General features: G+C 38.4%; 1 protein-coding gene across 1 annotated transcript; it reads left to right on the forward strand.

The window, feature by feature from the left end:
• The first annotated feature begins 14765 nt into the window (after positions 1–14765).
• LOC130730224 (pleiotropic drug resistance protein 2-like) lies at positions 14766–23041 on the forward strand. Its single transcript, XM_057582171.1, has 20 exons — positions 14766–15412; positions 15771–15891; positions 16129–16217; positions 16575–16659; positions 16755–17045; positions 17139–17229; positions 17322–18222; positions 18320–18480; positions 18637–18740; positions 18879–19044; positions 19135–19218; positions 19446–19582; positions 19905–20237; positions 20351–20641; positions 20715–20798; positions 20911–21044; positions 21150–21377; positions 21557–21728; positions 22144–22398; positions 22505–23041. Exons 1-20 carry the CDS (start codon positions 15042–15044, stop codon positions 22772–22774), a joined length of 4368 nt encoding a protein of 1455 aa, XP_057438154.1. The 5' UTR covers positions 14766–15041; the 3' UTR covers positions 22775–23041.
• The last annotated feature ends 265 nt before the right edge of the window (positions 23042–23306 follow it).

Genomic DNA, 23306 nt, shown 5'->3' on the forward strand with positions numbered 1-23306 from the left:
TGAATTCCAAAGTTTTCCTACTAGATTGCAGCTTTACACACTTGGAGATTTTTCCTATACTTCTATATCATTTAAATAAGATTGATGTACAAATGTTGAAATCAATCTATTGCATGTTGAACTCAATAGAAAAATTTTACTTTAATGATTTTTCTTATACTTTAAATAAACACTGATGAATATTCCTCTATTTTTCAACTTTTAATATTTTTATCATCCCCTCATGATAACAATTAGCAAATCAGAGCTTCACTTAATCTAAGCCTATTGGTAAGGTGGTGGAGATTCATCCTCACAAAAAGACAATTCACAATTGACAAAACTTAAACTAAAAAAAATGCTTTTGTGATATAATTTTCTGGTTTAATCTTTTCATAAACGACTAATAGGTTAGCTGATAATTTTTTTTGCTAAACTATTTTTAAACGAAACTTGTACGACTTGGAATACACATATTTTAATTAAAAATACTTGTGAAAAAACACTAGCATACAGTATCTCAATGGAAAACAATGTAAAACAAATTAATAAGCGCATTATATATAGTTGATGATCTGGTGATGGAGACAAATAAATATAAATTCAGGGGGTGGAATATTTATATAGCTGATAATGATTGTTGTGTTGCAATCTATACTTTTCGACTGGAGTCTGGGGAGATAGAGTGTGAAAAATATACTCTTTTTTTGACGGTGTGAAAAATATACTTGGGACAAGACCTTTTGTTTTGGTTATGACTTTTTGTGTGAATTAACAAAGAAAAACTGTCTAAATAAAAGGACGTAAAAACCAAACTTGAATTACAAACTATAATAATGACCCACAAGTATCTAAAGTCAACAAAATGATATCAATCAATAGGAGTAAAATCTTATATCCCGAATTGTCTTTCATTGTGTGTTCCACCAAAGAAATTTGGGCATATATCAACAAAAAAGTTTCCATATAAGTTTGCAACAACATTACTCATGCAGAAAAATAAAATAAAAAATGAGACACAAGATTTGCATCCCTCTTAATAAGCCAAGGGGCGTTCGATTCCCTCCAAAAGTGTTTGATTTGCTTAAAAATGAAAAATTAGATAGCATATATAAAAATTTATGATTCATGGTTAATTTTAAAAACACCAATTAAATAATTCCTCTGTATTTTCTGGGGTATAGTTTTTTTCCTTAAGGAAAAATCATTTTTTTATGAATAAAAAATTTAGGTTGGCAAAGATAGTAACAAAGTAGGGAAATATGCCGCGTTCAAGTGAGGACTCGAATCGCAACCAGTTAGATACGAGAAATTCTTATACTCTAAGTCTATTCGTTTAATAGGGAAAAATGATTTGATATCAGATTATCCTTGAGAACGAAACTCTCTCAAGTGAGTTTTGACTTTTGAGAAAATATTAACACCTATCCAATTACATAATTTCCAATACTTTGACTAATTAAAAACGCCTAGAGGCTAGAGCACCAAAATTCTGTAGAAAATGACATGATCATCCAGAGGCACGTTCCCATTTCTGTCTATTAAAAATTACATTGTGTGTATCTTTGAAGAGAAAAAGTTTGATGCACCGATGGTGTAAAGTTTTTTTACACCGTCAACCAATCAGATTTCAAGGATGTGAGAAAATCTCTCTTTTCATTTAATTTCATTAATTGACATATCACATCCTTGAAATCTGATTCGTTGCATCAAAATTAAACTCATCTTTGAATCATAACATAATCAATGCGAGCAGTTGGGTTGGTGCAAGCTTCTCTTATATGATAATAACGACATATTACCCGAATATAGTACTAATGATTCGTACATCTTGTTCACTGCAAATTTGATTAAATTTTAAGCAGCTTGTACTCTCAGCACTTAATATTTATGTACGTAGTTGGTGACTGACTAACGTTATTGGTTTAGCATATTGTCCTCAGTAAATCTTGACTCAGTTATTTAATGGTCTAATTTGTAATTTTAAATAGTTTATCTAAAAGATTTTATTTTGATAGGCAGTTTATTTAAAAGATTAAATAATGAGTAATTTAGTTCTCTGTTGAATACACTGATATGTGCAAAGGTTAATAGAGGAGCACTACACGAGCTTCTTACCTTGCTGCTCAAATGCAAGAAAGGATGGCACAAGACCTATACCATTAGGGTCATCGTTGTCAGCCCAAACAATTTCTGCTATTATTAATTTATTATAGAATGATCCTAATGATTTAGGTTTTTTTTCCAGCCATAGTATACTTTTTTAGAAAAAATTACTTTTTTTTTTTATTCATCGGAAAACTAACAAAAACTAAGAAACTACAAGCAAGAAAACGAGTCCCTCAAGATGAAAGGTTCAACTTCCACCGGGGGTCTCTCAAGAATGTGTAAACCAGTAGAACTAGCAGTCCCCCCTATATGCGCCTAACAATCTACTGCCATATTACAATCCCTGGGAATCCATTGCACATGCACATTCCACTGTTGTTTTAGTAAAGAGGCTATCTCTCCTAACATAGGGCAAAAATTATGACTAGCTGTGTTCGTTAGCTCCGTCAGAACCTCCTTGCAATCCATTTCTACAATGATGTTCCTGTAGCCCTGTGCCCAAGCTATGTGAAGACCATCTCGAAGAGCTCTAGCCTCTGCCAGGAATGCGTTGTCCCCTGCATCCAAAGACACAAAGCCTCGAACCCAAACACCATCTGGGCCACGGAAAAGACCACCACCCCCCACCTGATTGCTACCGGGCTTCCAACTTCCATCCGTATTCAGTTTTATACTCCCTTGTGGGGGAGGTTGCCATACTGACCTGATATAATTATTTCCCTGCTCCCCATCCTCTGCAGACAATGCTCGTAAGAAGGCATCATGATCGAAAGCAATCTTACGCCATGCCTCGTCTATGCTCCAACTCACCTCCTCAAACACCCCATTGTTCCTCCATTTCCATATACCCCATAGACTTGCCACGAACAAAATGCTATTTCTCCCACAGGCCTGCTCCTTCACCCACTGATTGAGGTTGTCCGTCAGAAAGTTGCGCCAGCGTAAAGCTCCCACCCGAAGCCAAATTTCACGGGCGTGGGGACAGTCGCGAAGACAGTGTAATTCATCCTCCATTTGTATAGAGCAGCGAGGACAACTAGGTGAGTTTGTCATCCTGCACTTGAACCGGTTAGCATTGACTTGCAGCGAATTATGCAATATAAGCCAGATGAAGAATTTTACTCTTTCCGAAACCTTAATTTTCCAGACCCACTTCCAAGACTCTATCTGCACAGCTTCCTCCCCTACCTTACAAAGCCATGAATACGCATCACGTACAGAGTAGCATCCTGTGGCACTATCCTTCCAGGTCCACGCATCTTCTCGATTCAATACCAGCTTCGGGGTGACTCGATTTAGGGACTCTTGCATTTCCGGAGGCATTGCTGTATAAGTACTGTGCACCGCCCACGCCCCTGCTTGGATAATATCACGGAGACATAGATTTGTATCTGATATATGAACGAAAGGTAGTCTAGGAGCCCACATACCTGTAACAGACCAATTACCATACCAAATTGATGTAGCACCAGAACCCAAACGGTATTCAAAACCTTCATAGAGAGCATCCCTGGCTTTCAAAAGTCCCTTCCATACCATCGAATCTTGTGGCCGGGGTGCTACCTGTAGAATGGAGGCACTTTTGAGATACTTCTGTCGCATCACCTGTACCCATAATTTTTGTGGGTTATGCATCATGTTCCATACTGCTTTACCCAGCAATGTCGTGTTTGCTATAGATATGTCACGAACACCAAGTCCTCCCTCTTCTTTATTCTTCTTTACAGTGCTCCACTTCACTAGGTGCCAGCCTCTTTTAGAGTTACCCTTCGACCACATAAAAGCTCTCATGATTTGCTCCATTCGATTAATGATGGTTCTGGGTAACCAAAATACCTGCATCATGTAAGTGGGTAGTGCTGACAACACCGATTTGATGAGACAAGTCCTACCCGCCACGTTCAAGAGATTTGATCTCCAAGAGGACAATTTGCGTTGAATATTGTCTAAAAGAAAATTGAACTCACTCCTTCTCCTCCTACCTCCCTTCAATGGAAACCCTAGATAGCGCCCTAGATCCGTTACGAAAGGAATCGGTGCTATGCTAGCAATTTCTTCCTTGACTACCTCACGCACCCCTCTGGAAACAATGGCTTTTGATTTCTGGATATTAACTTTGAGGCCTGAACTATCACAGAATAGCTGGAGGGCTTCAGCCACTGTAGTCACCTGGGAGGGAGTAGCCTTGCAAAATAATAAAACGTCATCAGCAAAAAACATATGAGATATTGGGGGTCCATCCTTTGTGAGATGGATTGGACACCATTTCCCCATATCCACAAGCTGCTGTATATGCAAAGATAATCGTTCCATGCATAGAACAAAAAGGTATGGTGACATAGGGTCTCCTTGCCGGAGTCCTCGTCCGGGCTTGAAGGGTTGGAGGCGAGTACCATTCCAAAGTAAAGTCAGCTGGGAAGAAGTTACGCACCACATAATTAAATCAATGATTCTCATAGGAAAGCCGTATAGTATTAAGGTTTCTCTTAGAAAATTCCAAGATATACTGTCATATGCCTTCTCCAAGTCAATCTTGAAGGCCAAACAACCTTTAGACGCCATGGATCGATCCATAAAATGGACAACTTCCTGAGCTAGGAATGCATTGTCCATGGTCCCTCTTCCTGGCAAAAAGCTGCTTTGCATAGGACCAACAATATCATCTAGAAATGGTCGAAGACGGTTCACCAACACTTTCGTTATCAACTTGAAGGTGACGTTGCAAAGACTTATAGGACGGAATTCCTTGATTGACTTAGGGTGGTCAACCTTTGGGATGAGGATCACCAAGATCTCCAGAATTTGCTCATCCACTCTACCTTCTTCTACCGCCTTCCTTACTAGATTCCAAAGATCATCACCTACTTGATCCCAGTAAGTTTTATAGAAGAAAGGCTGAAAACCGTCAGGCCCAGGAGCCTTGTAGGATTTCATAGACATAAGTGCAGCACGAACTTCCTCCTTGGAAACAGAATCGGACAATAGAAAATTAGCCGCTTCAGATAAACGGGGAATTGTCATTTGAGGCATATGAGCTCTCGGCAAGGATGAATCATGGGCAAAAAGCTTGGTGAAATAGCCCTGAGCAACCTGGCATAAAGTCTGCTTATCCGAGCACCAAGAACCATCATCAAGCTTTAGTCTATGCACCATATTTCTTTTGCGACGAATTACCGCCTGAGTATGAAAGTAGGCGGTATTACGATCACCGAGTTTGATTCTATCATCCCTCGCTTTCTGGTACCAAGTAATTTCCTCTTGTTTGAGAATGCTTCTATATTCACGCTGAAGCTCTCTCTCAAACTGAACCAGATCTGACGTTAATTTCCTATCCAATTCACGTTGTACTCCCTTTAAGCGGGCTTCCACACGTCTCTTGCGTTTATAAATGTTTCCAAACACATTTTGGTTAAAAGTCGTGGCTTCTTGACTCACCCTAGCCATTTGACTTGAAGTTTTTCCTCGGTGTTTCGCCAGGCATTTGTCACTAGCGTTCCAAATTCTGGATGTTGTGTCCAAGCTGCCATGAATTTGAAGGATCTATTTGGTGATCTAAATTGAGCCGGCCCACAATTTAGCATCAAGGGGCAGTGATTCGAGTGAATTTTATGGAGAACCTCCACATGAGCTTCCGGAAAATCTACTCTCCAGTTAACATCACCCAACGCCCTATCCAGTCTCTTGGAGGTGACAGTTCTGTTATGAACCTTGCGATGCCAGGTAAAAAGGCCTCCCTCCGTTCCCAAGTCAATCATTCTACATGCATCCAAGACCGAGGAGAATCGTAAAGCTCTATTGGGTAGGAAATCTCCTCCTCTGACCTCCGAGGGGAGGGTGATTTCATTAAAGTCTCCAAGCATTACCCAAGGTACATGAAGCTCTTCACGGATCGCAATTAAGTGATTCCAAAGACCCTCCCTCTGTGCCGGTACAGGTGATGCATAAACCGCTGTGCATGCCCAGGAGAAACTATCCTTCCAAACCTCAAAGGTTATGGCTTGTTGATGCATACTTACAAGGCGACTGGAGAAATTTGAGCTAATGTTAAGAAGCACCCAAATTCCCCCACTGAATCCCCTAGCCTCTGAGATGAAACCAGCTGAGAACCCCAAGGAGTCCCAGAATTGCTTACTACTTCTGAATTGACACCGCGTTTCCACTAAGATGACAATATCAGGCTTCCTATTGCGCACTAATTCTCGCAGGAACAATTGGCCATTGTTGTTCATGGCTCCTCTCACATTCCATGATAAAAGTTTAAAATCTTCAAAACTAATCATAAAAACTTTAATCAAAGAGTGACCTCCTGGCCCAGAGGTGGAGCTGTCATAGCTATGATCATTCCTGCAATGGGGTTGGTTCCCCCACCTTCTGGATATTCCCAACCTTCGCAACCTGGGTTCTTGCATGGCAAAAATCTACTCCATCCAAGTCTGCCTGGTGATTACCAAATACCATCGATGCTGATGTGTCTTGAATGGAGGTGTGGTAAATGGAAAGTTGGCCCGGAGTGGGCCCCACCCCTTTATCTCCCTCCTCTGTCCTGGTGCGCCGCTTTTTATTTTTAAGAGCTAGCAAATTAGAGCTCGAGCCGCCACCTTGAAAGCCATGATTGAAAGTTAGGATGGGGCCCACTAAATCTGTTTTCTTCTCCCTACTCTGTTGAACTGTTCCCCCTTTTTCAGGTTTTTCTTGACTCACCTTATTAGCATTAGTGGGCCGTTGTTGAACAACTCCTTTCCCATTATTTTTTGAATTTTGAATCCATATTCCCCTCGTTTTCCGCAGCTCATCATTTGCTTTGATTTTTCCATGGTCGACTCCCCCATTATTAGGCAATGATTTTGGCTGTTTCTTTTTCTTTTTGGAAACCACCATCCAATCTCCAAGAATTTCGATCTCGACAGTATCAGTCTTCGATTGTGTGCCTTTTTCCGTAGTATCCACCATTATGCTTGCCACGTCATCCGCGTTTTCTTTGGACTGGGGCCCACTAGAGGTTACTTGTTCTCCAATGGTCTGACTAGGGTTCTGAGCAGGGTTTAGCCCTTGCGCCGCCGTTGCTATTTTTGCTCCGGTGATGTCTACCTCCAACCTAGCTGGGACCCCCTCGTTGCTGGTTGCCTCCATCGCATTCTCCGGCGTGTTCACCATCGTCGGCTTCTTCATTTTCTCCGGAGTAGTCCCCTTGCATTCTCTGCTCCGGTGTCCATAGCACCCACATGTGGTGCATATCACATGTAAGCCTTCATATTCAACCTTATACCAATAATCTTCAATGCAAAGACGCCCTATCACCGCTTTAGTGAGGTCTAATTCAACACAAATTCGAGCAAACCTGCCCCTATCGCCAGATAGGGTTGTGATGTCGACTTTAACCGGCCTACCGATCACACGAGCTACCGACATAAGAAAACTCTCATCATAGAAAGCCACATTCAAACCTGGAATGCGGATCCATGCCAACGTCCTTTGCACTTTTGCTGCTGGTGAGATAAACTCTGGGCTCCATAAAGAAACTGCCAGGTAGTGATCAAAAATCATCCAAGGGCCACCTCCTATCACCTTATTCTTGTCCTCATCCAGATCAAAGGTGACCATGAAGAAACCATTGCCGACATCCATAAGCTCAAAGCCTCCTGCTGGCTTCCAGGTGCTGGCAAGCTTCATCTTCATCATCCGATATCCCAGTCTTTTGCCCAGGAGACATACCACCAAGGCCTCACGCCATGGTGCACACATTGATTCTATGACTGATTTGTCGACCCTAATGCGTGGAAGCATAGGGTTATCATCCACGTACTCCACTGTCATCTTCCCAGTATCGAAGAGATCCACTCGTTCCTTCCTTGGTTGTTTTTCTTTACAACCCATGAGCTTCTCTTTGAACGACAGCCTTTGGACTGGGGCCTCCTCCTCCGGCGGCTTTTTCCGACTGAGATCGTTCTCGGTGTCAGCCGGCAGCGTTCTCTCCATCTCAACGTCCATACCCTAGAATCCCCAACAATAGTGTATTTGTTTTTAAATTAGGCAACCAGTATACTTTTTTTTTTAAATCGCCACTCTTTCTTTTTCTTTATTTTCTTTGTTAGTGACGGAAACAAACCGTCACAAATTTCTAGTATATAATATAAATGGAATTAGTGACGGAATTTGGAGCAAGAATTTCACGTCATAAACAATATTCCATCGCTAAATTTGTTTGCGACGAAAACATACCTGAACATTTCCGTCGCTAAATTATTTTATAATAGTAACTAGATATTTGTGACGGACATTATTTCATTGCTAAAATATTTAAGACGATAACCTTCTTTGTGCACATTCTGTTGCTAAATACTAGGATTCTGTGACGGATTTATTTCCGTCACTAATGAAGAAAGTAATAGAAAAAGGAAAAGCGTGTTGCCACTAACGATGCCAATTTTTTTAAAAAAAGTATCGTCACTCTAGGTAGCGATTTATACTAGTTGTGTAATTAAAAAATATATTGCTTTAGTAATATTTTTAAAAAGTACACTGTGTATAAACAAAAGCTACTGATTTGTAAGAACTACTCAAGATTCATAATCTGTGTTTGAGGCATTATCACCTGAACTTATTTTGGAGGAGTCCGTTGCAATCCATTTCCAACTCTCTAACTATGCTTTTCAAGGTACTCCTTCCCCTAGAACTTTGAAGTTTTTTAAGAGTATTTATGGTCATCATGTTGTGTTTGTTGATAACCGAAAGTACTGACAATGTAATGCCTCATGTTTGGGTCAATTTTTCTCCCACCTCGTAACAATTGTGTTTCAAAGCTTCATCCATCGACCTTCTCTCAACTCCCCAACTCCAGTGACTTGAAGATGAAACGCGTCGATCGCAATGACAATGACTTCACCATCCACGAACACTCCTTCTAGTGTCTAAACACCTAAGGAATTTCTTCGGTGAGAAGTCGATGGCCAAACAGAAGAGCCACGAGGGAGGTAGGTTTTAGAACCTTAGTCAAAAGGAGAATCCACATGACTTACTCTAATGTGTGTACATCACTGATCTCTCCTCACAGTTCAGAACGTTGCCAGAGCATGTACATCACTTGTGGTCACGCTGTGAGCTTCCGCCTCCTCTACCACCACCAAAAGTAGGGGTGAAGTAGGTCAGTGGCCCACGAGAGACCCGTGACCTAGCTTTTCAAAGGCCTAATCTTACCTATTTATTAAAAAGGCCGGTCAGGTTTATGCTTTTTTTATAAGCCTAATTATGTAAAAAGGATAAGCTCAGATTATCAAAAAAGCTTGTTTGGCCTGAAAGGTCGACTTGTTTACATAATATTGTTTTTAATAGTAATATAAATAAATGAAAATAGGCTTTTATTACCCGCTAGACTATTACATAATTCTGTTTATATTAGTTCGCAACCTATTAGCATGATGGCCCACTAATGTAACATCCCGATCTGACGATTGGTCTCACAATAACAACACGACATGAGTCTTTTCAGTGCGTTTTGTCCTCACTCGCAGACTTCCCAGGATGTCACCCATCCCAATATTGCTCCAAGGAAAATACACTTAACCTTCGAGTTTTTATGAGTTGTGCTCCCGAAAAGAACGCAGATGCAAGTAAGCTAGGTAAACCGTCCAAAAGGCGAAGCCAAACCTTAAAGTTTGGCCAATAACAAACCATAGGCCAGGCTTGGGGGCGTAAAGCTTGGCCTAGCATGACCTATTTTTATCCTTAACCATAAGTTTCATCGCCATCAAGATCATTTTCTCCACTACCACCACCACCATCACATCCTCCACCACTGCCACTATTCCTTCTCCTCCTCCACCACGATCGCCTCCACAGAGGTTTCAAATCCCCGCTAACAACAAAGGAAATAAAACAGCATTATATTTCACAGGGTTTTAAAACTAAAGCTACAACGTGCATGTTAAATGGTTGAAATGTGCTGGATTCAAAAAATCATCCTCAAACAATAGATATTTGAGAACGGAGAAACAACTTGTTTTGTAAGGAGAATAATCAAATTGAGATTTTAATTCTTTTCCTTTTTGAATAATTGAGATTGTCAGTTGGAAAAAAGGAATACTCTTCTTGATGGACCACATCGAGATTCCAAATTCAGCCTTTCCATGATCATTAATAAGACGAGCATAATTGCGAGAAGTCGTCATCACGTTTTGATGAAACGGGAATATGATGGAAAAAGAGGATATGGTTAGCGCATGTTAATGTTTGTTGGGATTAAGTATCAATTAAAATCCAAACGTATCCTAATTATGGTGAGAAGAAAATTGTAGATGTGAAACATTGCAATAAAATATGAGAGATAGAGATAAAACGAAAATGTATGTGAGATCTGGAGACTGTTTGTGTGTTAAAAAATTAGATTGAGGAAAAGGAATCCTCATTTTGCATATTCTTCATGAATCTGACAAACATGAGATCTCTTTGGCACATGAGATTGAAGTCAACATGTATGCATATTGATCAACATGAGCTCATATTATAATATTATAATAATGAGTTATTTGTGTTCGTAAGTTATTCCACCTGTTATAAGACTAGTCTTTTTAAGACCAATTATATTAAATGAGTATATATCTATCAACGAATAATTCTGCATATCTACTACGTACGGTGTAGTGATCAAACTCTCATGTAAATGCTTCATCAGAAGTCTCATTATCTATATATTGTGTTGAGACCTGTCGGCAATACTAGGGGTGTACAAGGGACGGGTTGGGACGGGTTTTGGTTAACCCTAACCCGGCCCTAAATATTGATCGGGCCAATTCGTAGACCCTAACCCGTCCCTAGACCCGAAGCAACCCGACATTATGCGGGTCCAATTTAGAACGGGTCTATGTAGGACGGGACCGGGTTGGCCCGAGGGACAATAAGTTTAAGACTATTTGATACTAATTGTAAAATTTAAAGATAATAACATACTAAAAGAGTTATAAGTTGGAACTATTTTTTGGAAGAAATAACTTGAAAGGATCCAATTCTTTCATAATCTATTCATTTGAGGTTTACATTTTGTTTGATCATTTCTTCACCTGTCTCACATATTCATAATACACACACATGATTTTCTCTTGTTAGAACATGAAAGTGTGCATAGTTTGACAAACGTTTATTTAATTCATAAGGTAGATGTTAGATATTTTAATTTCATCTACATGATAAGATAAATTTGAGCACCATGTATGACATTTTAATCATTATAACAAATTAAAATTTTATAAAATATATATGTGGGACGGGCCGGGTGACCCGAGTGTCAACCCGAACCCGACCCTACACGAAGTCGGGTAACTCAAAGATCAACCCGAACCCGGTCCCTTTAAATGATCGGGCCGGGTTCAACCCGGCCCTAAAGGCTTGGGCCGGGACGGGACGGGTTGGCGGGTAGGGCCGGATCTTGTACACCCCTAGACAATACTGATTTTTTGTCTGTTAAATAAAATAACGAGAAAGAGGAATATCCTAAAAATGGTATTGCTGATTGTCATTGTTACATTATTAGTAATTGATTAATACTGCAATCGTATCTAAATCGATCTAATAATTAATTGCTCATAAGCATGATACAGGCTGTGGGAGGTGAGTTGTTGAGTGAAACAGTAATCAAAACAAACATTATTTTTTTGTGACAGATTGTTTCGAATTGGGTGCATCTTTGATTCTTTAAAACAAACGGTGGGAAAAAAATATTAAATTGTTATTTGAAGTATTAAAAAATAGACTCTCAAGTCTCAACTTTGTTATTTTAATATATTTTTATATCATAATCTCATGTTAGCGTGTTTAACTTGATGCACGATCATATAACCAAAAAAATTTGATCCAAAATTAGTATAAACTCATTTTTACTAACGTCTATTTCATGCTTAGATTAGTCGTCTGTGTTTGCTTAAAAAGAGTTATAGAATCTTTAATTTTGATTGATTTTAATTTTTTTTTTGATAAACCATCACTAAGTGTCATTGTTGAAAAGTTTTACGGTGCATTAATAGCTATCTGTTTTAGTCATTTCAAAGTTAAAACTTAAAACACATTTTATGCCGTTTACGTACATCTAGTATATATGGAGAAGACCTTCAATTATTATAGGTGTTATAATAGTATAAGTACAACTTCACTAGTACAATTTAGATTGAAGACCTTTGTAAATACTAAATACTGAATATTCTTTAAAGCTCTTTTTCATTCATTTTAAATATATTATTAAATATATTTGAATTAATTTGCAATACACATTGGATTTAATGTACATTCGCCAAAACTGTTTTTGCATAATTTTTTGGTGATATGTTGTGCATCAATTTAAACTCGCTAATGTGAGATTGTGATATTTTTTTATAAACATATAGTACCCAATTACCTTTTGGATGCCGTCAGATTTGAGATTTTGTATTGTCAATTCTGGTATAAAAATATATAAGTAATGTATTAAAATTTAAAATAATAAAGTTGACAGTCTAATTTTTTAAAGCCTTTTATGTAAGTTATGATATATTCACACATCTATTTTTCTTCCATCTCTTTTCAACATTTTTTTTGGTACAACGGAAAAGTAAATAAAACAAGAGAAAACTAAGGATCTACAAGCTCATCCTTGAGCAGCAACGGCTGGACCTCAAAACAAGCTTCCTACCACACACGCAACCCCTGCGATCCACTCTGAGCTCCAAACTTGGCGTACCAATCTGCCACCCCATTGCACTCGCGAGGAACCCGCTTCAGAACAACCTCCCAATCTCGCTGGAGCAAGTCACGCACCACCTCCACCGCTGAGCAAAAGTGATTTGTATCCCTATCCTCAAGTGCCTCCAGCACCTCAGCACAGTCCATCGCGACAATGACTTTCTGATGGCCAGCATCCCACACCAGAAGCAATTGCCATCACGAATGGCTCCAAGCTCGGCCAGAACACATTCCCCCCAACTCATGCGAAGAGAACGCAGCCTGCTACTGTCCGTGGGAGTTTCGAACCACTCCACCTCCACCCATGCAATACATGTCATGGATAAAGTTGCCATCAACGTTAAGCTTTACAAAGTTCTCCGACGGTCTAGTCCAATGACAACACAGGAGATCATCGCCACTAGCCAAAATCTTGCTCTAGCCATGCATGTAAAAATCATCATGATCCTGGCGAATACGACACCAGGCCTCTTCCACCTGCCACGGGTTGGCCTCAAAGGTCATTCAACATTCTTTCTCTTTCCTATTTCTCTCATTTTTCTGATAACATCATTAATTATATTTCTTACTTCTCTTTTTTATTTTATTTTCCTCTTTAAAGGTGGGGATTGTGAAGTGTAAACAAAACTGTTGGAATCAAGTGTTTGAGTCAAGTCCCACATCAGAGAAGTCAAGGTGAGAGGGAGAGTTTATAAGAGATGTGACTCACAAACCCACTGCCTTAAGGTTTTGGGTTAAGATGTGGTGTCCAAGATCTCCTTGGTGTCTCCTCTCGGCCTTGACCCATGGATCATCGCCGTGACTCTCCCCAACAAGTGGTATCAGAGCATAAAACTAATTGAGATAATAAAAAAAATGAAGTTTGTATGTACTATCAAAACTAAAAGATGAGGAAAGCATCATAAACACATGCCGGTTCTGGTGGTAAAAATAAAACACTTTATTTTAAGAGTTTAATGGATATGCACTGACAGTGTAAAACACTCTTTACACAGTCATCCAATTATACTGCAGCATTTTGCCATGTCATTAACTTGATTTTAGAAATTAAAAATATAATCAAAACTGGATCTGGATCCGAATCGAAGCCTGAAAATTTCCGGTCATCTCCCACCTCACTATAAACCCTAATCAGAGGTCTTCATGCCATCATCAGGAATAATTTCAGCCTTTTTTTCTTCTAGACTTTCTTCTATGTCGTGGATGAATGAGATCCAATTCATTGTTGTTCTTGTACACCGAAGACGGTTTGCTGTGGCACGTGGGAGAGGAAGATGAGGCGGTCCAAGAGCCCGGGGATTCTGTAGCGGGTGAACGGAAATGATGACGATGTTGCCGCTGTGAGCGGATCGTTGCAGCACCTTCACCACCATGAACACGCTGGTGGAGTGCAGAACAGAGATTGGCTCATCGAGGAACAAGGTGATGGGGCCGTGAATAATGTCGGGTGTCGATGGAGACACAACGGTGTTTGCCGCCCGAGACGTCACAGTGCCTTTGTCGCCGATGACGGTTGCTGCGGCGATGCAGACCTTCTTCTTTGTTTGGAGCGGGCCAGGTAACGTCTGCAAAAGGAAGAAGAAAGCAGCAATATACATGGTGCAGAATTATAATAATTCAGTTTTAATTTTTAAAATCAAATTAATGACACGGCAAAATACTGCAATATAATTGGATGACTGTGTAAAGGTGTTTTACACTGTCAGTGCATGCCCATTAAACTCTTATTTTAAAGTGTTATGTATTTATTTGATTTTCACTATACATGAAAGCTTTGTAAATGGATAATCTATAAATACTTTTATAAATTCGTAGAGGTGATCGACACCGATCCACCGATGTAGCAAAAATAAAAGGTGATGAAAGCATTGACGCATCCAATAGAATTTTATATTATCAAACTCCAACAAATCAAAGTTTAGAAAGTGACCCTCTCTCATTTGACCCAACTTGCCTTTTCTCTCTCTGTTCCCATATTCATACTCATAATCTCTTCAACACTTCACATTTCCAACCATTTTTAAATTCTCCACATTTTCCTCTCCTCCTTCTTCTCTCAAACTTGAGTTGCCTGAAGCATTGTCCAATCCAAGCATGTCCAGCAAATGACAGACCAAAAGCCAAGTGCATGTCACACATGTGGCAAACACAACAGCACTCAACAATACTCAACTACATCACCATTTTCATTTCACTATCATAATATAAAGTGTCAGTGAAGAGAAACAGAAACTAACTAACCAATCATCATGGCTTCGCTATTAATGCCCGGTGATGATCTGGCCATTTCAGCCAGTAGTCGCCGGAGCTGGACTTCCACGCCGAGCTTCCGGGATGTCTGGACGGCGCCTCCGGATGTGTTTAACCGGAGCGACCGCCACACGCAGGAGGACGACGAGTACCACCTCACTTGGGCCGCCATTGATCGCTTACCGACGTTCGAGCGCATGAGGAAAGGAGTGGTGAAGCACGTGCTGGAAAATGGAAAGGTTGTGCATGATGAGGTTGATGTTGCTAAGCTTGGCTTACATGACAAGAAGATTCTCTTGGAAAGCATTCTCAAGACTGTGGAGGAAGATAATGAGAAGTTTCTCCGGAGACTTAGAGATAGACAAGATAGGTACTTGTTTATCAGCTTCTCTTTCGTCAGAATCAATTTTAATCTAGCTTCTGTTTCCTCGGAATCAGCTAGCTAGTAGCTTCTGAAAGCTGGCTCTAGCTCGGAAGCTAGTCAGCTTCAGAAGCTGCTAGTTAGTTCGGAATCAATTTTGAAACTCAGAAGCTGACTCAAATGAGTTTCTCCCTAGAATTAATTTTTGTGTTGGAATGGGTTTCCAAACATGCATTATATCAATTTCAATATCAATATTGATTCATTGTGATTTGTGATGATGAATGATGTTGATAGTTGTTGTTTATGTATCATTATTATTTGTTACTAAAGTTGTAATTTTTTTTTTTCATTTGTTATGGTGAAGGGTGGGGATTGAAATTCCAAAAATTGAAGTCCGGTTTGAGAATTTATCTGCAGATGGAGATGTCTATGTTGGGAGCAGAGCTCTTCCTACTCTGCTTAATGTTACTTTAAACGCTTTTGAGGTAATATTCAAAGTGTTTTCTGAAACCAGAATGTTTTGTAGAGCTTCTAATTTGGGGTCTAAAATCATATTTGTACCAAAGAAAAATGAAATGAAAAGAGATTTAGAAAGAAAAAAGAACTGTATTTAAAAATTGAAATTGTTTCTTTCACTGTATTTCTGATTTGAGAGAACTATTACTACTATTAGTCTAGTTTGGTACTAATGTTTTTTTCTGATTTGTTTGTTTGCGTGGTAGAGTGTTCTGGGGTTGTTTCACCTTGCACCGTCCAGGAAGAGGGAGATTCAGATTCTCAAAGATGTTAGCGGAATAATCAAACCTTCAAGGTAAGAGTATCACACATTTCAGAAGAATAGGTTAACAATTTGTTAAGAATTGTAATTGAGTGAAACTGAAATTGTATTTAACTGAATTGAGGTGAGTGCATTTCATACAAGTTTATTTTTCACAGAATACAGTTACAAAGATGGATGAATCTTTGCTTTTTCTGTATTTATGACTTTTTCTCTGGAAAGTCAAGTAATGCCAAAATGAAAAAGGGCAAAATATTTGTACCATTGTAAACGTGGAAGAAAATATTGATATGGATTGATACATTCTTTCATTTGTTTGACCATTTTATAATTTTTTTTGGCACTGAAGGCTGAAGCCTGTATTTATTGTATTTGGTGTGGTAATCTCAGGATGACTCTCCTTCTGGGTCCTCCAGGTTCTGGGAAAACAACATTGCTTCTGGCACTTTCAGGAAAACTTGATCCTAGTTTGAGGGTTTGTTCCCTTTTCTGTATCTATTTTTCTTAGTTTACAATCAGATAACTAGTAATTTCTTTTTTCACTACTAATTAGGCTTTTGGTGTGAACAGGTCTCTGGGAAAGTTACTTACTGTGGACATGAGATGAATGAATTTGTGGCTCGGAAAACCTGTACCTATATTAGTCAACATGACATTCACTCTGGAGAAATGACTGTGAGAGAGACATTAGATTTTTCGACGCGGTGTCTAGGGGTTGGCACAAGGTATGAAATGTTGACAGAACTATCAAGAAGGGAGAGAGAAGCAGGAATTAAGCCAGACCCTGAAATTGATGCATTCATGAAAGCTATAGCATTGTCAGGCCAAAGATCCAGTTTGGTAACTGATTATGCTCTCAAGGTTTGTGTCTCTTTTGTTTTAACTTCAACTTATTAGTATAATACTTCTTTTATTTACTTTTTTAGTAAGCGGATTTGTAGTATGTTCTAATAGGTACTTGGGTTGGATATATGTGCTGATGTAATGATTGGTGATGAAATGAGAAGGGGTATCTCTGGTGGACAGAAGAAGAGAGTAACAACAGGTTAATTTCTTCTTTATTTGATGCTTAACCAACAAATTGAAGTTATTACACATTTAATCTGTACTAACTCCTTCAGTTGTAACTGGGTCTAGGTGAGATGCTGGTAGGACCTGCGAAGGCACTCTTCATGGATGAAATATCAACAGGATTGGACAGTTCCACCACCTTCCAGATATGCAAGTTCATGAGACAAATGGTTCATATCATGGATGTAACCATGGTGATTTCTCTTTTACAGCCAGCACCAGAGACATTTGAACTCTTCGACGACATTATCCTGCTTTCAGAAGGTCAAATTGTATACCAAGGTCCACGAGAGAACGTGCTAGAGTTTTTTGAGTACATGGGTTTCAAGTGTCCTGAAAGAAAAGGAGCTGCTGACTTTCTACAAGAAGTAACATCCAAGAAAGACCAGGAACAATATTGGTTTAGAAAAGATGAGCCTTATAGATATGTTTCAGTTCCTGAATTTGTACAGTCCTTTCATTCGTTTCACATTGGAGAGCAACTTGTGACAGAGCTTGGAGTTCCCTATGATAAGAGCCAAACACACCCAGCTGCATTAGTTAAAGACAAGTACGGTATATCAAACTGGGAACTATTTAAGGCATGCTTTTCAAGAGAGTTGCTGCTTATGAAGCGTAGTTCTTTTGTTTATATATTCAAAACAACACAGGTTACAATCATGTCTATCATTACTTTAACTGTGTTCTTTAGAACAAAAATGACACCGGGAACTGTTCAAGGCGGACAAAAGTTTTATGGAGCATTGTTCTTTACTCTAATAAATATGATGTTTAATGGGATGGCAGAACTAGCCATGACTGTTTTTAGGCTTCCTGTCTTCTACAAACAAAGGGATTTCATGTTCTACCCTGCGTGGGCATTTGGGCTACCTATATGGATTCTAAGGATTCCTCTCTCCCTTGTGGAATCAGGGATATGGATTGTCCTTACATATTATACAATTGGGTATGCTCCTTCTGCAAGCAGGTAATGTGGAAAGAAGCTTAATTTTGTTCTTTTTTTGCTTTAGTAGTATTTAGAGACAAGAATGATAACAGTTTCTTGTCCTTCTATATATCATCAGATTTTTCCGACAATTCTTGGCATTATTTGGCATTCATCAGATGGCTCTCTCTCTCTTTCGGTTCATTGCTGCAGCTGGCAGAACACTAGTGGTTGCTAATTCAGTGGGTACCTTGTCATTGCAAGTGGTATTTGTGCTAGGAGGTTTTATTGTTGCCAAAGGCAAGTCATTTATAACCTCTTAATTTTGCATACACCTTTTAGCTTCACAAAGCTTAATAAGATTAAACATGTTAGTTTTTCTTCCTCTTATTTACAGTCGTATTCTATAGTTCCGAACAACTACTTAGTGCAACATATTTTCTTATGTCCTTGTAGATGCAATTGAGCCATGGATGATATGGGGCTACTATATATCTCCTATAATGTATGGCCAGAATGCCATAGCAATGAATGAATTCTTAGATAAAAGATGGAGTGAAGTAAGAAATCAATTATCTTATTCTTGTTTGTTACTCCTATCTTACTCACAAACAACCAAGACAAATTTGTATCTAGTGTTAGTTACTTCTATGATATGAACTTTAAACATTGTTAAATATCCTTTTTATCTTTTGCAGCCAAATACAGACTCTAGAATTGATGCACCTACAATTGGAAAAGTACTTCTCAAATCTAGAGGCTTATATACAGAAGACTATTGGTATTGGATCTGCATTGGAGCCTTGTTTGGGTTTGCTCTTCTTTTTAACCTTTTGTTCATTGCTGCATTGACTTATCTGAATCGTAAGTTATATTCTTTTGATTCTCAAAGTCCCTAATCAAATAAACTTTTCACCGTTGGTAAACCATTTTAACGTTGAACCAAAATCCCAGCTTTTGGAGATTCAAAAGCGGTTATTGCGGATGGAGGTGACAAGAAGAATAAAAGTTCATCCTCTAGCCAGCATATCCTTGAAGGTTCTGCACCTATATATTTTTACACTATTTCTTGGCATTCCATGTGCATCTCATTGTCGAGTAATTTAGTAGTAATAGTTCTATTAAATAGATTTGACTGTTTCAATACAAATATTTTTCTTCATTTTGGTAAAATATGTTCAGAATATTTTAGTTTCAAATAGTTCCCATAACACTCAATGACGCCATTCCATTTAACACTGATAATCTTTTCTGATAAAGCGCAGGTTCAGACATTGAATTGAAGAGTTCTTCAGAAATTACTGGTTCTTCGAACCAAGAACCGAGAAGAGGAATGGTGCTACCGTTTCAACCTCTTTCAATGACATTCAATCATATTAGCTACTATGTAGACATGCCAGCAGTAAGTCACTTAATTATAAACAGTGCATTCTTTTGTGTTTTTCTTAAGGCATGTTTATGATTAGGAAAATTTTCCTAATGTCTTCGTATTTTTAGGTTGTAATATCACTCAGTCTTGTTAATTACTATTTTGAATTCACTTGGATCCTAGCTTGCTCGAGAATATAACCTAATATAATGTGAAATTTCTTGTTTTTCACTTAGATCATGTAAATATGTTCATATAATTTATGAAGTATTCACACCTGTTTATCAAAATTCAAAATCATTGGAGTTTTCACTGAAAATTTAAACTCCTTTCTATATGACTTCTGGCACATTAGGAAATGAGGAATCAAGGAATCAATAAAGATCGACTTCAATTACTACAAGATGTAAGTGGCGCTTTTAGACCAGGCATATTGACAGCACTTGTTGGTGTTAGTGGTGCTGGGAAGACAACCCTCATGGATGTATTAGCAGGAAGGAAAACAAATGGGTATATTGAAGGAAGTATCAGCATCTCAGGTTACCCAAAGAACCAAGAAACATTTGCTCGAGTTAGCGGTTACTGCGAACAGAATGACATTCATTCTCCACATGTTACTGTCTATGAATCACTATTATTTTCAGCATGGCTTCGCCTTCCTTCGGAAGTAAAGACACAAACACGAAAGGTGCGTATGGAACAAGCTTTGTCATCTTGGCATTAACAATCAACTATGTTTTTAATGCTAAGACTTCATTTTAATATATTTCTGATTTAATTCTATTCCTATTGGTGATGCAGATGTTTGTTGAAGAAGTTATGGAATTGGTTGAACTTAAACCAATTAGAGATGCTATAGTGGGACTTCCAGGTGTGGATGGTTTATCAACAGAACAGAGGAAAAGACTTACTATTGCTGTGGAGCTCGTTACCAACCCTTCAATCATCTTCATGGATGAACCAACTTCAGGTCTTGATGCCAGAGCTGCTGCTATTGTTATGCGAACTGTGAGAAACACTGTAGACACGGGGAGAACCGTTGTATGCACAATTCACCAACCAAGCATAGACATTTTTGAAGCTTTTGATGAGGCAAGTCCAGGCTCATTTGCTCATTTGCTTGATTATTGCTTTAGTTTCAACTTTAATTTCTTTGTTACTACAGTTAATGTTGATGAAAAGAGGAGGACAAGTTATTTATGCCGGACCTCTTGGTCGCCACTCACATAAGCTCGTAGAATATTTCGAAGTGAGTATTGAAGTTTTTCTGCCAATAGCCTTAACTTCATACTTTGAGCACTGCATGCTATTTATTTATATATATGAATCTAATGTAAATTTATATATATACTTCGATTCAGGCTATCCCAGGGGTTTCAAAAATAAAGGATGGTTATAATCCAGCAACATGGATGCTTGAAATCAGCTCTCCTTCAGTTGAGACTCAACTAAATGTAGATTTTGCAGAGATTTATGCTAAATCTAACCTTTACCAGTAAGTTTTTTTCATGTTGTATTCATGTAACTTACATGCATGCTTAGAAGTTTAGTTAATGAGAAATCTAGCTTTATGAATTTTTTTTCTTGTTACTTTCTTCAGGAGTTATCAAGAACTTATAGCGGAGCTTAGTGTTCCAGCACCAGATTCAAAGGACTTGTACTTCCAAACCAAACATTCCCAATCATTTTTTGTTCAGTTCAAAGCTAACTTCTGGAAACAATACTGGTCCTATTGGAGAAATCCTCAATATACTGCGGTCCGATTTATCATGACAACGCTCATGGGAGTATTGTTTGGTCTTATATTCTGGGATCAGGCTCAAAAGATGTAAGTCATTAACATTATACTGTCATACATTCATTCATTTTGTCTATAATGTTGAAGACTCAGAAACCCTCTTGTTAATTGTGTTTGGTATACTAATTAGTGGTGGCCCTCCAAAATAAAATTTGCATTTCAAGTTAATATTCACTTTTAATCTTTGTATAATCAACTCTTGTTTGCAGCCACAAACAACAAGATTTATTGAATCTTTCGGGAGCCATGTATTCTGCTGTGCTTTTTCTTGGAGCAACGAATGCCATGGGAGTGCAACCTGTTGTTTCCATTGAAAGAACTGTCTTCTATCGTGAAAGAGCGGCAGGGATGTATTCTGCATTGCCCTATGCATTTGGCCAGGTATTAAAGCAAATGAAGAGTGATCTAAAGACACCCTTTTTTGGATCCAACAAAAATTTAACAAATTCATTTTTGTTTTATATATTGAAGCTTCTTTAAATAAAAAACCAACAAGAAAGAAAGAAAAATATATATATTTAGGGTGTGTTCGGGTAAACAGTTGAACTAACTGCTGCGCTTATCACATAAGCTATTTTGAGAATCTTATTGAAATAAGTTATAAGTAGATATAAATTTTTATCCATAAGCTAATCTGAGCATCTTATGAAAATAAGCTCAAAACTACTTACAAGTAGATCATTAGCTATTTATATAAGTTCTTTCATACACTTGCATTAGTGTTTGTGCTATAAGTAAGCTCAAATAAGCTCTTTAAAACGGGCCTTAAACTAAAAGCACTTCATTGATAATGCAGATGGCAGTGGAGGCATTTTATATTGCAATTCAAACAGGCGTTTACTCTCTTATCCTTTACTCCATGATTGGTTTTGATTGGAAGGCAGTGAACTTCTTCTGGTTCTACTTCTTTATACTATTGAGTTTTATGTACTGCACGTTTTATGGGATGCTGCTTGTTGCACTAACACCTGGTCACCAAGTTGCTGGCATTTGTATGTCCTTCTTCTTCAGCTTTTGGAACTTGTTCTCTGGGTTTATCATTCCTAGGACAGTAAGTGTTCTGCAATTTTTTATATGCAATTCACAATATGGTTCTGTAATAGATACTCTTTCTTTTGCATATCAAAACTTATGTATACTTCGATAAAATGTTACAGCAAATCCCTATATGGTGGAGATGGTACTATTGGGCTTCTCCTGTTGCATGGTCACTGAATGGCCTTATTACCTCACAACTGGGTAACAAAGATGCTGAAGTGGTGATACCAGGAGATGGAAGCATGACAGTGAAGCAATTCCTTAAAGAGAACTTGGGTTATCATTATGACTTCCTTCCAGCTATTGCTGCTGCTCATGTAGGCTGGGTTCTCCTATTCGGGTGTGGCTTTGCATTTGGCATCAAATTCCTAAACTACCAAAAGAGATAGTTCAAACAAAACCATATCAGTTTTAGAATTACAAGCATAACATTTTCTTTTCCTTTATTTTATTGGTACAGCAGTTCATGCCCTCAATATATGAGTAGATAGAGATGGGGATAATACATGTATCTCCTTCATATGAGTAGAAATTGGAATTACATGTATGATCTCCTTCATTTCCTTTCGGTTGCTACGCATTGAGCGAGTCCAACCAATGGGAAATATATATGAGTAGATAACAACTTTGATTTATTCGCACCCAATTTTTTTTCACCTCTTCTTGGCCTCTATTTTGCTTATCTTTCTCCTTTTACCAATCATATCACTCGCCACATTTCTTTTATCTTTTATTTCCTTTTAATTATTGTTTTCCATCCACCTTTTTTTCCACCCAAAAGTGGGTGTCAACAAAACATTTTTGCAGTAGATAATTAGGTAAGAAGTAATTAAAGAAATGAGAACGCTAAAAAACTATGAAGAATCTTACTGAATTTGATCATGAGTTACACTCTTTTTCTCGCTGTTTGAGGGCTTCTAA

The sequence above is a fragment of the Lotus japonicus genome, chromosome 1, assembly GCF_012489685.1.
Source record: "Lotus japonicus ecotype B-129 chromosome 1, LjGifu_v1.2".
Lineage (NCBI taxonomy): Eukaryota > Viridiplantae > Streptophyta > Magnoliopsida > Fabales > Fabaceae > Lotus > Lotus japonicus.